The sequence below is a fragment of the Pimephales promelas genome, chromosome 9 (genome assembly GCF_988280905.1).
Source record: "Pimephales promelas chromosome 9, fPimPro1.hap1.1, whole genome shotgun sequence".
Classification (NCBI taxonomy): domain Eukaryota; kingdom Metazoa; phylum Chordata; class Actinopteri; order Cypriniformes; family Leuciscidae; genus Pimephales; species Pimephales promelas.
The window spans coordinates 17,816,267-17,831,194 of NC_142777.1; the positions used below are offsets into that span (position 1 = coordinate 17,816,267).

General features: G+C 39.0%; 1 protein-coding gene across 3 annotated transcripts in view; it reads right to left on the minus strand.

Moving 5' to 3' along the window:
• The window catches only part of htr4 (5-hydroxytryptamine receptor 4), a 132,006-nt gene that overhangs the window by 96,694 nt on the left and 20,384 nt on the right, over positions 1-14,928 (minus strand). For 2 of the 3 annotated variants that reach the window (XM_039654406.2, XM_039654408.2), the window contains exon 2: positions 8,339-8,420. In XM_039654406.2, coding sequence (XP_039510340.2) covers positions 8,339-8,420 — 82 coding nt within the window. Of the gene's footprint in view, positions 1-3,656; positions 4,203-8,338; positions 8,421-14,928 lie in introns of those variants that run through there. The other variant, XM_089134809.1, reaches the window with a different exon arrangement.

Sequence of the window (14,928 nt, forward strand, 5' to 3'; positions counted from 1 at the left end):
TTAGTTATTTGATGCTATAAACACGGGAAAGTGACATGATGATTGACACCTGTGATTGACAGCTTCTCTGAGTGGATTTTTGGGAGGAGATTGGAGAGTCTCAGGGAGTGTGGGTGAGGCCTTGAAACCGCAGCTCCACTTCACGGTCAATACTGCGTAGACTTGGGTCCTGAATCAGCACCATATTGGGACATTGGCGGCTTCACTTTTATGGAAAAGAGTGAAGGGTAGTTGTCCATTTTTTTTTTTTTACAGTCTGTGATTCCAATTCACATTTATCCACCATGATTTTTTTCATTGTCATGTTCCCAACTCCGAAAGCCAGAGACATTTTCCTTCACCATGCAAACTTTGCCCAAAGTAAACTTTGGAAAACATTCATGCAATTTATCCTGACATGCTGCCCCAATAAATCAGCCCTGGCCTTTGCTCATTCTTTTTTTTTTTTAGACAAATGTGCCTTTGCTGTCCAAGACCAGTAAGTTGAGCAGACACCCTGCAGAATCATGGGAGAAATCAGCAGTGACCATGCAAATTATTCTAGATATTCTCCGTAGGTCAGTGAATATCAGACCTAATTTGGCTATAGATTTGCCACACAAGTAGGAAGGGCAGATTGAAATATTCTTGACGTACAGTAAATCAGTATAGATTCTGTATAATGCATTCTATAATGTAATACATCTAAGTGTTTTAAATGGTATACATTCAGTCCATTCAAGACTGTTAATCACATGATATGCATCAGCCTGGTTTCACTAGAGCACTACTGCTATTTGCTGAATGCCTCAGGTGAAGTATTTCAAGAGAATGAGAAAATTCACATGAGACAAAGACCACACTTTTAGAAGTGCAAATACAAGGCTTACTTTCCATAAATCCAAGATGTGATATCATTTCCCCAATTCCATTTGCAGATGAACACTTCGCATCCCTGAATGAATACGGCATCTCAATGGAATTGAACTCTCATCCAATAGGCACGCATTGGGAAATGCGTTTCCTGACTATTATAAATCATCATTTATTTATTTTTTTTTTTTTCATCCTGTTCTGCAGATTGACAGTAATTAAATGGGAAATTTGTTAATAACTTGCACCTGGGAATGGGTTGGGCTACGTGTCAAGCATACATTTTCTAAGGGCACATGTGACTCTTCCATCCTTGAGGACAAAGGAGCCTTTTGGGAAAATTGTGAAAGAGTGTGGATCTCCAAAGGATGACTGGCATGGACTCAAATACGGATCATTCAGGGCTTGTAAGCTTCATACTTCTGGGTAATTTACAGGCATTATGTCATCAATGCTGAATGTACGTATTTTGAGGACTGTCAGAAACCTCTACCCTTGATGAGGAGTGTTTGAAAACATGTCAAAGCTCAGATTTTCTCCCCATTTTGGCACATGTCAGACTTATTTAAGAAAGAAAATAGGCATATGTGTGTGGCCAACAGATTTATGTACTGCAATAGACATGTTAGGCCATTTTTCTTGTCATGCTGAGTAAAGCGGTGTTCTATACCCTCACTGTTATCACAACGCATTCTCACCCCAAGGTGTCACCTTTGACCATGCTTCAATATTTGACGTTTTAGGCGCCCTTTAGCGTTACTTACATGACGCGATCCTACGGCGTCATCTAACTGACGCTAAAGGAAAGCGTCAGTTAGAGGACGCGGTTAGGTTTAGGTGTGGGGTGGGGGTAGGGTACACGCGATCCTAGGGCGTCATCTAACTGACGCTAAAGGGCGCCTAAAGCGTCAGATATTGAAGCATGTCCAAATGCTTCCCAAGGCGTCAGTTAGGTGACGCCTTGGGGGTGAGAATGGGCTGGTTATCAGTGTTACACATAACATCCTTATAATAAATCTTCTTTTTTTTTCTGTTCCACTTTATGGTTCTGACAATGCTGAAATGCTAGAGTTAAATCACATCTTCTAAATTCTAAGTCCAGATTCTTTATGGAATCTGTATAATTTAAATTTAGCATTTCACACTGTTTACCCACAATTATAATCAGTGGTATGTATATTTGTAGACAAGCCTTAATTTTACTATAGATCTCACTTAATCCATTTAATCCCACAAGTTACATGTGACCAATATTACCGTTACTTTAAAGTGAAAAACGTTTGTTTTTGTTTTTTTTTCACTTTAAAATAATGGTCCAGATTACTAGTAGTTCTTGTAGATATACTAGGTAATACTTGAGTAATATGATACATTTTATGACCACATTGAGAGTAAATAAACTGGTCACACTTAATGTAGTGATTAGAAAAGTAATTAGTAATTCTTTATAATTTGTTATACTGTAGTTATTAGATCTTAATAAGGCCAATCGCATTCAGTAATTATTAATTACCTAATAAGGATCTTTCTTAGTCCTAAATTTAATATTACTTACCAATTAGTTCATTTTGTTTCCAGTTACTTTCTAGTTAATAGTAGTAGCTGAAGTGTTATTGTACTACTCATTTATCCTGAATTACTTCCTGCATAGTTACCTGACGGACCATTATTCTAAAGTGTTACCAGATGCATACCAAACCCGTCATTAAACATTTACAACAGCTACTTTTGACATGTGTTAGACGTAAGAAAGTAAACAGGCTAATGTGTGCAGTAGTCTATGGATTTATGTACCTATACCACATATGTTGGGCCAAAAACAACCAAACCTATCAAAACATATTCTAAGTCCACTATAAAAGTATAATGATTAAACAGTCTATTTTTAATTTATTAATAATATATCTGGAGCTTAATAAATTTTGCTCACATCACAAATGTTAAGTGGTCACAATTGAGTCCCGTGGGGAAAAAAAGAGAGCACCATTTTTGGATTAAGTAACTCATTATGACTCATTATTGTTTGTAATATTCTACTGGGCCATTTTGAACTCAAACATTTCCCACCAGATATGACTGTGACCAAGAATAAACCACATACTTTCACTTACTTCAAAAAAACTTTTTTTTAGAAAAGGCATGTAGTTTGTTTAAATGGTTGATCCGAAGGAGAACAAATGCATTAGCTGGGGACAACAGTTTTATATGAAATGGGTTCAGAATAGTAATTTGAACAAACACCTATATATTTAAAATACATTCAAGTATAGACCTAAACCATAGTGATACCATAGACCATTTTGCGCGATGTAAACAACACTGGTCCAGAAGCACTTCCTGTTTCAGTTTTTTAACACTACATAAACGTTGGAATAAAATACAACCAACAGAACATGTGCAACTGAATCAAAAAGTTAAACACGCATATTTATTTATTTATTTATTTTTTTACATTTGAAATAAAGAAACCATTTACAAACTGAAACAGGAAGTGTTTCTGGACAAGTGTTTTTTACATCTTGGTCTATATGGTCTATATCAGAATATCATATATCTCTTAACTAGCTTTTTTATAATAAGCGAGTTAAAGGTTCTCAAAGCGATCCTGGGTGTTGACGTTCGAATATTTTCAAACAAATCGGAGCTAGACCCTCCCTCCTCCGCATCTCATCTCCTCCCCCTCCCTTCCGTGCTTCCTGAAATAATTGTGAACGTGCATAGTTCTAGCTAATTATATCCTTGTGTGGGTTTGGCGAACATAAGCGTCAATTTAGAAGAAAAAAAAACTATTTAACGTTACCCACCTGTCCAGCAAAAACAGAGCAACCTGAATGTCGGACTGGAAGCCCTTCTGCCGCCGGAGTTCTCGCCATCGTTCAAAAGCTTTGCTACCGATGTAAATTCGGAACTTCGCACGTTCTTTATCCGACTCCTTCTTCTTTTTAATTTGTTCCTCAGAACGACGTCTCTTTGGTCGTGTGTCGGTAATTTTTCAAACTTCCCTCTGATGCTTCGCTGCTCTCCTTCACACACACACACCCTTCATGTGCACGCGCACTAACCCCCCAGACCCACCCTCAAATACTTCTTGCCAGTGATAGGCTGGAACACTGTTTGTTAGGTTCCGTGGTCCGGGTAAGACATGATTGTTTTTGTTGCCGTTTGTGGAGCCTGTGGTGTCTACAGAGACGGCGTTTTTTTACAGTGTGTTTAGGGGACAGGCAGCTAGCCGATAGTGAGGAGACGTTTGATGTATGTGACAAAAATGTTTTGGCCCAGCATCGCTTAGAGAACCTTTAACAACCATATAGCGACTACCACAAACATCCAAGGAACCACGCAGCAAAGCCCTGGAAAGCACCCCTCCATTGTGGGTGTGATTTTTACAGAGCCAAACACCACACAAAAACTTAATGGATCATTATTAATCAACATGTTGCTTAAGACTAAAAGTGTTCGAACAGCTTATCTTTCGATCAACTAAACTAAATCATTCCTCCAGAAACAGCATCAAAGGCTCACTGTTTGTTTCTGATCGTGTTATCATTATTACAGTTGGAAATCACCAGGATGAGGTGGACTATGCGCCCGGGTAAATTTATTGCAGCTGAGCAGATCCAGTGGATAATCCAAAAAAGCAATGCTCCCGTTTGAGCAGCGCTGGCTTTCCCTGTCCCCCGAGGCCTACCTCTGACTGCTCTGAGCCGCTGGAAAAGGGCCAGCTGCTCACACAGAGGTTTCTGGTCTTTCTTCCTGGCTAACACAGAACTGTACATAACACACAAGAGACCGTGCACCTTTAGTTACAGAGATCGTATGAAATAAGGTTTTACCTGCTATTTCAAACAAAGGACATAAATTGTGCATGAATTCTCAAAACTGCATATCATTAAGAAAGAGCCATGCAGGTCGTGAATAGATCTGTTGCCCTGCTCATAGCAGCAGTTCACATGTCAGTTCAATAGTAAAGTTCAGAACAGCCTAGTAATTTGCAGGGTGAGTTGTGGAGATTAAAAGCCAGTGACATCTCTAAAATAGAGATGGTCTCAACATGTTCAAGTAGAGAAACGAAGAGCATCCTTCTGTCTGTGTCATTTGTTCTCGCTTTACACATGTCTCTTCTATGGGCACTTCGGGCTGTGTGGTCTTTTTAGAAAATCAAGAATTATGAAAATAAAAATCAACCACTGGAAAATAAAAGTGCCCCAACCATGCTGAAATTCATTAACATAGACTCAGCTGAATCTTCCTGCATGCTGGGATTTACCTCTTATGATGATGCAGAGGACAGGCTCTAATTATAAAATGATGATCTTCAAATTTTATTCTGCTGTGGTACCATCATTCTTTCTTAATTCATGCCAGCTCTGATTAAAGTTACCGCACGTTTATAATCTCAAAACGCTACATCAAAGAATTCCTCATCTAAGCACGCCACACACCCGTAATACCCTCCGCTGTCCTCTTCAGCATAAACTGCAGTCGCTTCCAAGACACTTTGGAGAGATTCTTCAAGAAGAGTGGTGATCCAAAATGTCATACACAGAGACAAAGGGATAAGGAGTTCGGCTTTCCCCAGAGAAAAGGACTTTCTGCAGATAAACAACTGAAAGGAGGGAGATATTGCCATGTGGCTTGTTGTGATATAGAGCACACGGTGGTATCGACGATGTTAGCCGGTATGAATGAAAATGTTTGGAGAGACATTGCATCATACCCGATGAAGTGTGACACTGCGGGTGCAGTAATAATCACACACTCAGACAGCAGTGTTGTTTCCCCAATGGGGGATCTGACACTTTTATTATGCAATTCTCAGAGGCTTGGATCACTGCCGGGGCTGTCTAGCTTTACCATACCATTTGAATTGTGAGAATGACATTGTACCTGAATTTCCCTTTCTTTTTTCATATTTAATTCATTAGTGGAATTTGAATTGACATAGAGGAGTTGACACTGAAATGCTGAAATATAATTAAATACATACTTTACGATAAGGTCCCATTAGTTAACTAAAGTTAACATCTATCTATCTATCTATCTATCTATCTATCTATCTATCTATCTATCTATCTATCTATCTATCTATCTATCTATCTATCTATCTATCTATCTATCTATCTATCTATCTATTATTTTAAAAGCAATTGTTTTTGTTTAAAAAAGAGCTCATTATCAGGACCAGACTGCAACCCATATTGTCTGTGAAGAAAATCTCTCATGTCGCATTCAGGACAAGTTAACACAACAATATCGCTTGTAAGCAATAAGGTACGAGAGGCTGTGCTGTATCGTGAATAAGTAACGGCTGAAGGGCGTTGTTAGGCACGACGTGAAGCGGAGCAGATGAGCAGATGAATTACGCATAGTTCAACCCCAGGTTGCCAGGTCCCTGGCTTTCCCTACACCAAATATTATTTTTGGCATGCCATCCATCTCTTAATCTCAAAGAGCTTTGTGTTTTATTACTTCTGATAAGAAACAAAGTCTTAGCTTTAAATTTCTCTAGCATGCCAGATCGCTTTAGCACCCAGTTCAAGCGGCAGCACAGAGCGCAAATCATCTCCTCCTCTTAATACAAGTTAAAGTACAAAAAAAAAACCCAAAAAAACATGAACATCAGAAGGTATGTTGAATGATGTACTACAACTTTTCAAAATGAATCATGTCTCATGCAATTGCTTAATCAGTGTTTCAACCACAGCGAGACATTAATTAAACAGTCAACAATGTGTCACTTAAAGTCCCTGTAAAGGCAATTCTACAAAAAAATTCTAAACACATTATAAATGTTACAAATGTATTGCTACAACATACTACAAAGACTGTGAACTGTGAAGTACAGAAATACGGAATACATTACACCGTTTTTCACCATTGCTATTTTACGGATTTTTTGGGCAGGGCTAAAACAGGCCTCGATGACGCACTGGAGCCCCTGAGCTCTTGGACACGCCCCTACTTGATGACGCACTGAGGCCACTGAGACTGATCTCTCCCCTAACAATAGAGCACATTCGCTTTCGCCGCTCAATCGCTAGTTACTCTCAGTACTATTAGTTACTACAGCCTACACTTTGCTAGCTAGTTATGCCTTCGACACGGCTATGCTTCATCCCGTCCCGAAAGCAGTTTCAGCTAATATCACCGTCGACAGCTTTCCCGCGAGTGGGCGTGATTTCAGTGCAGCCAGCGGACACGCCCCCAGCTTTTGAGAAAAGAGAAAATTGCTAATTTTTTCAAGATTTTGATAGTTTATTTTATGTACTTGCCGCCTTTTTTTATCATTCAAATTTGGCTGGGTGGCTACAACACATTTTTCCGTGGTGTGACTCAGAACACATACTTAATTTTGACTTTACAGGGACTTTAATGTTGCATTTTCCTCAGGAAAGTTATCGAGTGTTCAGTTCAGTTAGCTATAAAAAAGCTAGACATGAGCTTGTTTACTGTTAATTATGTATAAATTGGTCATAAAGACACATTTTTATGAAAACTACCTTATGTGCAACCCAAGTTGCATACAAACATTTAACTTTTTATTTGAGTGTTTATTTGAGTGTTATCATATCTGGAAAAAAAAAATAGTTGAACATATTAACTTTATTAATTTTAACCTCTAATATTATAGTAGTATACCAAATGAAAGGGTTCCCTGTATGGTATGCGGCATTATTTTTGGAGAGTTTTTTTTTTTTTTTCCTTAAGAAACCAAACTATCAATATAATACTGAATATCGGTCTCTGCAGAGAAATGTATTATCGGTGAATCTCTTTAAATATATATATTTATGAATAAAATAGGTATACATTTTTAAAAATCCAATAATCATGAACTATCATTAAAAATGTGTTTGTCAAAAGTCGGTAAAAGTCAGCCGCTTACAGTACCAAACAGAACACCTGTAGTCAGCATTTTGAACATAAACAACAACGTAACAGCACCATAACATCTCATTGACAGCAGCGGACCTGACAACAACACAAATAAAAAAAGAGCACACACAGACTATTTATAAGTGTCATTACTGTGTTGTTTAGTGGTTTGAGACTCCTGTGATGTTAGAGGATACTGATGGTTTGTAAGTAGAAACCGGAATGCAGAAAGCTAATACCAACATAGAAAGACCATATTTCATCTGTCCTGCTGAGCAAACAGGCCCACCTCCTCTGGAGACCTTCAAGTCCCCCTGATGCTGTAGCTTCCCGAGAAGTCCCAGAGACATTGCATTCCTGTCATTTCTGAGGGAACCAGTGCATTTACACAAATGACATTTCAAAAAGGAGATGAACATATGGTAGTATCTCAATGTTGCGCCAAACGAGTGAATTCATGCAAAGGCCTCAGGCGGGGTTAAAACACTTTCATTGATTTATGCATGAACCAGGTCTATTTATAAGCCATCTTGGGACTCAGGGTCGGGTAAAACAGTTACAGAAAAAAAAAAAAAAAAAAAAAAACTTGTAATGGTGGTGGTGCTCTAACCTCTCATTGGTATCTACTTCTTCCAACTCAGGCATCTGGCCGATGGAACTCAGATTCATGTACCCGTAGATGCGGAGCGGCCCTGTGAAACGAGGAGAAACAAGGGTTACATGATGAACTGTCAGGACACAGCATTTATTTTACCTCATAACCCATCAGTTTATTTTATGTAGGCTGTTGTGATGATTTGCGGTTGCTTTTTTCTCTGTGCAGATAACAAAAAAGAGCTGCACAATGAAATTGGGTCAGCCTAAATTTAGTAGGAGGGAAAATACAGTATTTCAATGGATGATGTGTGATATCTTTTAACCCAGGGAACAACATGAAAGACCAGCTGTAACGTGGCAGGTAAAATTTACAACTGTTGTTGAATGTCATGTGTCACAGAGGAGGGTAAAATGACAAACGAGCTCAGCAGCCAGTTTATATGAAAACAAGAAATGTGCTAGTAAGGTAACGAAAAAAAAAAAAGAAAGGACCTCTCAATACATAAGGTTATCCATGAAAAATCCAGTTCTATTAGATAAAGATGTAAAAAATTATTTTACAAAGAATGCACAAACATACACAGTTCAAAAAGAAAAAAAAAACTATATCAACTATAGAAATTTACATGATTTTTTAGTCCTGGAAATCAAAACTGAAGAACTGGTGTTAAATGTATATTGCATCTACTGTATGTGGGAACCATGCTCATAGACCCTCGGTTTTTAATGGATTAAAGCTGCAGTCCGTAGCTTTTTTTGGGTTAAAAATTATCCAAAATACATATTTGAGAAAATACATAACCAGCCAGTGTTCAAAACTATCTGCCCGCTTAGCTCCTTGGCTCGATTCAAAGCGGTAAGCTTGTAATAATGTTTTTAATTCCAGTGGCACTGGTGGATTTCCGCGGGAGATTCAAGCATGTATTTGCGTCATTACCTCACATATGTACACATAAAGAGAAGGAGTCTCAGCTAGTAGGCTATAGTGAGAGTAAGGATGTTGGAGGTGGAGATTTATAGCTATCACAGAGCCGGAAGACACAGATGGGCAAGTTCAGGTGAGTAACTGGAATCAGAGAATTGCAGATCAGGATGAACAGGTTATAAACAGACAGAGTCTCTTATCTTTATGCAGATGGACCAGAACTGAAGACAGACTGAAGACAAGAATCGGGAGGAATGGATCAGGACCGGAATGCAGACAGGTGGAGAACTGGATGAGGACTTTGAGAAGGTAAGTGGCTCTTCAGGTAAGCGGGAGTCTGTTTGTCGTGTGTATCGATGAGACCAGACAATGGGTGAGTGAACTGAAGTGTCTTAAGTAGTGAGGGTAGATTGGTTGAGGATTGCAGGCAGGTGGTGGTGACAGGTGACGATGATTAGAATTCCGGTGAAGCAGATCGAGTGGGCGGAGTGAAGGTGTCTGGCGCTGAATCTGGCGTTGGTGTATCCGTGACAATAGCCTTTTCTCACAGCACTTAATATAATTAAACTAGGGCTGTGCAAAAGTTAATTGCGATTAATCGCATCCAAAATAAAAGTCTGTGTTTACATAATATATTTGTGTGTGCTGAATATAATTATTTTGTATATATAAATATACACACATGCATGTATATATTTAAGAAAATATGTTATTAATATATAAAATATTTATATTTATATAATATAGATTATGTATTTATAAATATATACAGAATTTAAGCGCAAATAATTCTTAAATATATACATGCATGCATAGGTATTTATATATACAAAATAATTATATACAGCACACACAAATATATTATGTAAACACGGACTTTTATTTTGGATGCGATTAATCGCAATTAACTTTTGCACAGCCCTAAATTAAACATAAAGGTTAAAACGACGATCACCAGTGACAAGAGATTCACCCATTGTAAAATGCAAAAGACTTCTTTTGGACTTCGGAGTGGCTACAAAAAGAGACTGAAACCGGACCCATGCGAAAACAAGGATAGATATCGGAAGGACATTACTGTACATGTAGTCACGCAATGCTGATGTTGTTAACATTAACAATTTGAGAACAAAGTATAATTTGCACGGTTTTGCATGATATGATAATGTATAAGCGATTGTTAGATTTAATCAGCGCGATTTACTGAAATGTCAGAGCCAGAACAAAAGTGGATGTTTCTTCCTAGTTCAACTGACATTTTCCAGTGAAAATTCTTATGTTGGTCATACTTCCAAAAATAATAATCTGTGATTTTGAATGCAAGTATCCACACCGGCACGGTGACTGACAGCCTCACACTCTCCTCAAACATTGTGTACATCTGTGCAGTGCCGTGTCGAAGTACAACTCACATTAATTTGATAATTCCATGAATGACTGCAATTGTAGATTTCGAACAGATAAGGTAACAAACAGGAAAAACTGCGGACTGCAGCTTTACCTCATGTAACAAACACTGCTGATTGCAGGGGAGTGGAGAACATAAGAGTTAGAGAGTTAAAAGTAACTTATGTCTGTTCCCTTTCAGTCGAGAACATAGTCCCCTGAATGGGGATCACGCCAAGGAGCCAATCGTCTTTGAGTACTATTGAACGAGCCAATGGGAATTGGTGTGCGTGATGACATCACACACTCCACCTGGGTTTAAATACAGAAGTGACTGCACGCACTAGTTGCTTTTCGCTTCGGAGCAGATCGTTTGATGTCTTGTTTACAACGAGCGAGTGTGTTGGTGTTCTTCAGGAAGACTCTCCCAGTGCTGGTGTTCTACGGCTGCAACGCATTCTCACCCCAAGGCGTCACCTTTGACCATGCTTCAATATTTGACGTTTTAGGCGGCCTTTAGCATCACTTACATGACGCGATCCTACACCGTCATCTAACTGACGCTAAAGGAAAGCGTCAGTTAGATGACGCGGTTAGGTTTAGGTCTGGGGTGGGGGTAGGATTACACGCGATCCTAGGGCGTCATCTAACTGACGCTAAAGGGCGCCTAAAGCGTCAGATATTGAAGCATGGTCAAAATGCAGGTCAGTTAGGTGACGCCTTGGGGGTGAGAATGGGCTGGTTCTACAGCGTGAGTGCAGCAGTGATTGCAAGGTTTGAGCTCTCAACTGCAAGCTTGGCAAGCCAGACCTACATCAAGATGTTAGGTCTGGGAACTCACAATTGGCATGCCTCAATCCGAGGGGCGGGATAAACAGTTGTCTTTCAAAATCCCTCTGCACGCAATAGGATAGCGCTACAACCAACCAGAGCTGTGAATGACTGAGTGCCATGCGTTTTCCATAGACGGTAAAAAAGGCGTTTTTTTGTTATAGTTGATATACTAAACTTTTGCCGTATCCGGTCGTCAAAACTTAAAACTTAACACGACTTAAGTGACGTTCCCTTAACTCCAAGTCATCCAGAGTCGCGGCCAAAGCCGATTCAAAAGACTGCTATTCGCCAGCAGCATCTTGTTTGTTTTCAAGTAGCAGGGAAATCACGTGGAACTGTCACAACTCTGCTGTCATTATGTTAAGCCCGCCCACCAACTTTATACGATTGGCCTGACCAGAGTTTGGTTTTTCCAGCTCGCAAGCCAACGGAGAGTTGCTAGACCACACTGGCTGCAAAATCATTTTTTGCTGCCGCTAGGATGCGTCTAGATTTCTAGGCTACTCAACTGCTGTTTTAACAGCAACAAATGTCTAAATGTTTGTGTGTTGACGGCTGGCTAGAGGACGGAAAAGTCAGTGCTGCACTGTTTCTGATCTGTTCAGTGTTGCCGTCGTCATTCCCCTGTGTGCTCCGGCACAAGAGATGGGTCCTATTTGCTGAAAGAGCAACACCAGTACGTTTGCGTCTTTTTCAAGATGTCATTCCACCTGTGCGTTTCTGGATGTGGTCGTACCCTTTTCCACTCTGATGGTCACCATTGTTGCATCATGTGTTTGGGCTCACAGCATTCTAAATCAGCTTTCGTGGATGATTTATGTTCCCATTGCGGCAATACGACTGTCGTGTTGTTGAGATCGACTCGCCTTGACCGCGAAGGTCCATGCCCCACCTTCAGGTGCCATCTGGGATGGGTGATCAGAGGATAGGGATGGATGTCTCGCCCGGTAACCCAGACAGTAACCGAGACTTGTGGGCTCCTCACTCCTCCATCACACCGCACCCAATGGACTACGTCTGAAGTTCTCAACTGAAAGGGAACGTCCTGGTTGCGTATGAAGGGAAGGAGGGAACGGAGGAAGTCGTCCACTTGCCACTATCGCTGGATAACCGCTGACTTACGCTCGGCTCCTCAGCGAAAAGCAACTATTGGGTGTATCCACTTCTGTATTTATACCGTGTCTCGGGGGCGGAGTGTGTTATGTCATCATGCACAGCAATTCTCATTGGCTCGTTGAATAGTACTCGAGGATGATTAGTTCCCTGGCGTGATCCCCATTCAGTCGATGTCGACTAAGTCCGGCATTCCCTCCTTCAGGGAACAGTGGGTCGCATATGCAAACAGGATATTCTGTCTTCACCCCTAGTGCGCCAAACAATAAATTCACGGCTTATATAATGCCCATAATTAAAACCAAGTTTTACTCTTCATTGTCAAGGTAAATCATGTCACGAACTCTATTGTATTGCACTTTGTGGTGACACATAGTCTCTTTCAAATGAATGTAGACTTTTCCCTTTATTCTAACCTGGCTTAAAGTGATAGTTGACTTTGAAATTAATTTTTGGTGTGCTTTAGCTTAGCTCAAGGGCATCCAAGACGTAGCTGTCTTTGTTTCCGCAGTAGTTTCAATTTTGATATTTTTAGGTCAAACCGTTTGTGTCTATCAGTCATATAATGGAGGTCTGTGGTCACCAAGAGCATGCAGAGAGAAGTCCAAATTAATCATGATTTAATTACTCGTAAATGTAAGTACACATTGATGGCCTAAGACACAAAACAAACACTTTGTGTGAGAAAACAAACAGTATTTATATCGTTTTTACCTCAGACACAAAGCGATCGCGCCCTCAGATCACTTGGACGTGTGCTGAAGTAAAATACAATACTGTATAACACAATAATACTGTTCGCTTTCTCACACAAACCTGCTCTAATTGGATCAGAGAAGATCTATTGTTTCTCAGATATGGGTACTTTCGTTTGTTATGTTTTATGACATATTGTTCTGTTATACTTTTTGTTTGTGCTGCCTATCTTTACCAGGGCTCCCTGGTAGAAGAGATATTTTATCTCACTGGGACCTTCCTGGTAAAATAAATGAATAAAATATTTGAAAAAGCATTTAAGAGGCACTTTAAAAATTAATTAAACAATTAAAATGGAATTAAAATGGAATAATTAAAATGTAATAATTAAAAAAAGTAAACAGAACAGAACTGAGGAAAAAATTAAATATTTCATATGGACATAGCATTTTTTGTTTGTTAAACGTTTAATAAATTGTTGTTACATTTTCTGACTTCAATTAATTACACATGCTTTTTGACTGCCCTTTTTAGACATGCTTTTTAAAATGACTAATCATTAAATTGGAATCCAGGAGGAAAAAAGAATTTGGGAAAAAAAATAAAACATATTTCATATACTATGATCAAAATGTAATTGTACATAGATCCAAACAGAGAGCAAGATCTGAAGGTAAAATTTTCAGTGAAAACTTTTAATCGATTAATCACAAAAAGTGATGATGCATTAGCGCATGAGTGTTTTTTTTGTGTTATTTTCGTAATTCAACAGAATTTTCCCCTAATAAAAATGTATTCATTGTGTGAGAAGACAAGAGGCAGTTTTGTTTTGAATAGTCAATAGTGGAGAAGCCTCAGCATGCTGAATTGCTTTTGTGAGAAACGGCTAATTTAATGAATCAACAGCTAATGGGCTATTCATTAACATATTTGCTGTTATTTTTGTTTATTTATTTTTTTTTTTTTGCATTGATCTAAGTTCGGAGTTTGTTTACAGCATTTCTCATTCACGTCTGATGCCGTCCGCAAAACAATGACTGACTGCTTTCAAACTTCAACAGCAAGTCAATGACATTAAAGGGTTAGTTCGCCCAAAAATGAAAATTCTGTCAGTATTTACTCACCCTCATGTTGTTCCAAACCTCTTTGTGTTTATTTGTTCTGCTGAACACAAAGGAAGATATTTGGAAGAATGTTTTAATCAAACAGATCTCAATCCCCATTGACTATATGTATTTTTTCCTACTATGGAAGTCAATAGGGAATGAGATCTGTTTGATTAAAACATTCTTCCAAATATCTTCCTTTGTGTTCAGCAGAACAAATAAACACATAGAGGTTTGGAACAACATGAGGGTGAGTAAATACTGACAGAATTTTCATTTTTGGGTGAATTACTAACCCTTTAAGCCCATAATTTTGTTATCAAGGCACACATGATCCAAGTAGAATGGTACACTTTCTCCAATAGAGCCGTGGAGGTTGTGATCTCCCCATAATAAGAGTATCTCTGCTCCTGTGTTTCACAAAACAAGAAAGACATAGAAGTCTGGAATGACATGAGTGTGAGGGTGGTATAAATAATAATGGAAATGAAGATAACACACAGCTAGTTTTCTCCCCCCCCCCCCTCAACTTGACGAACATTA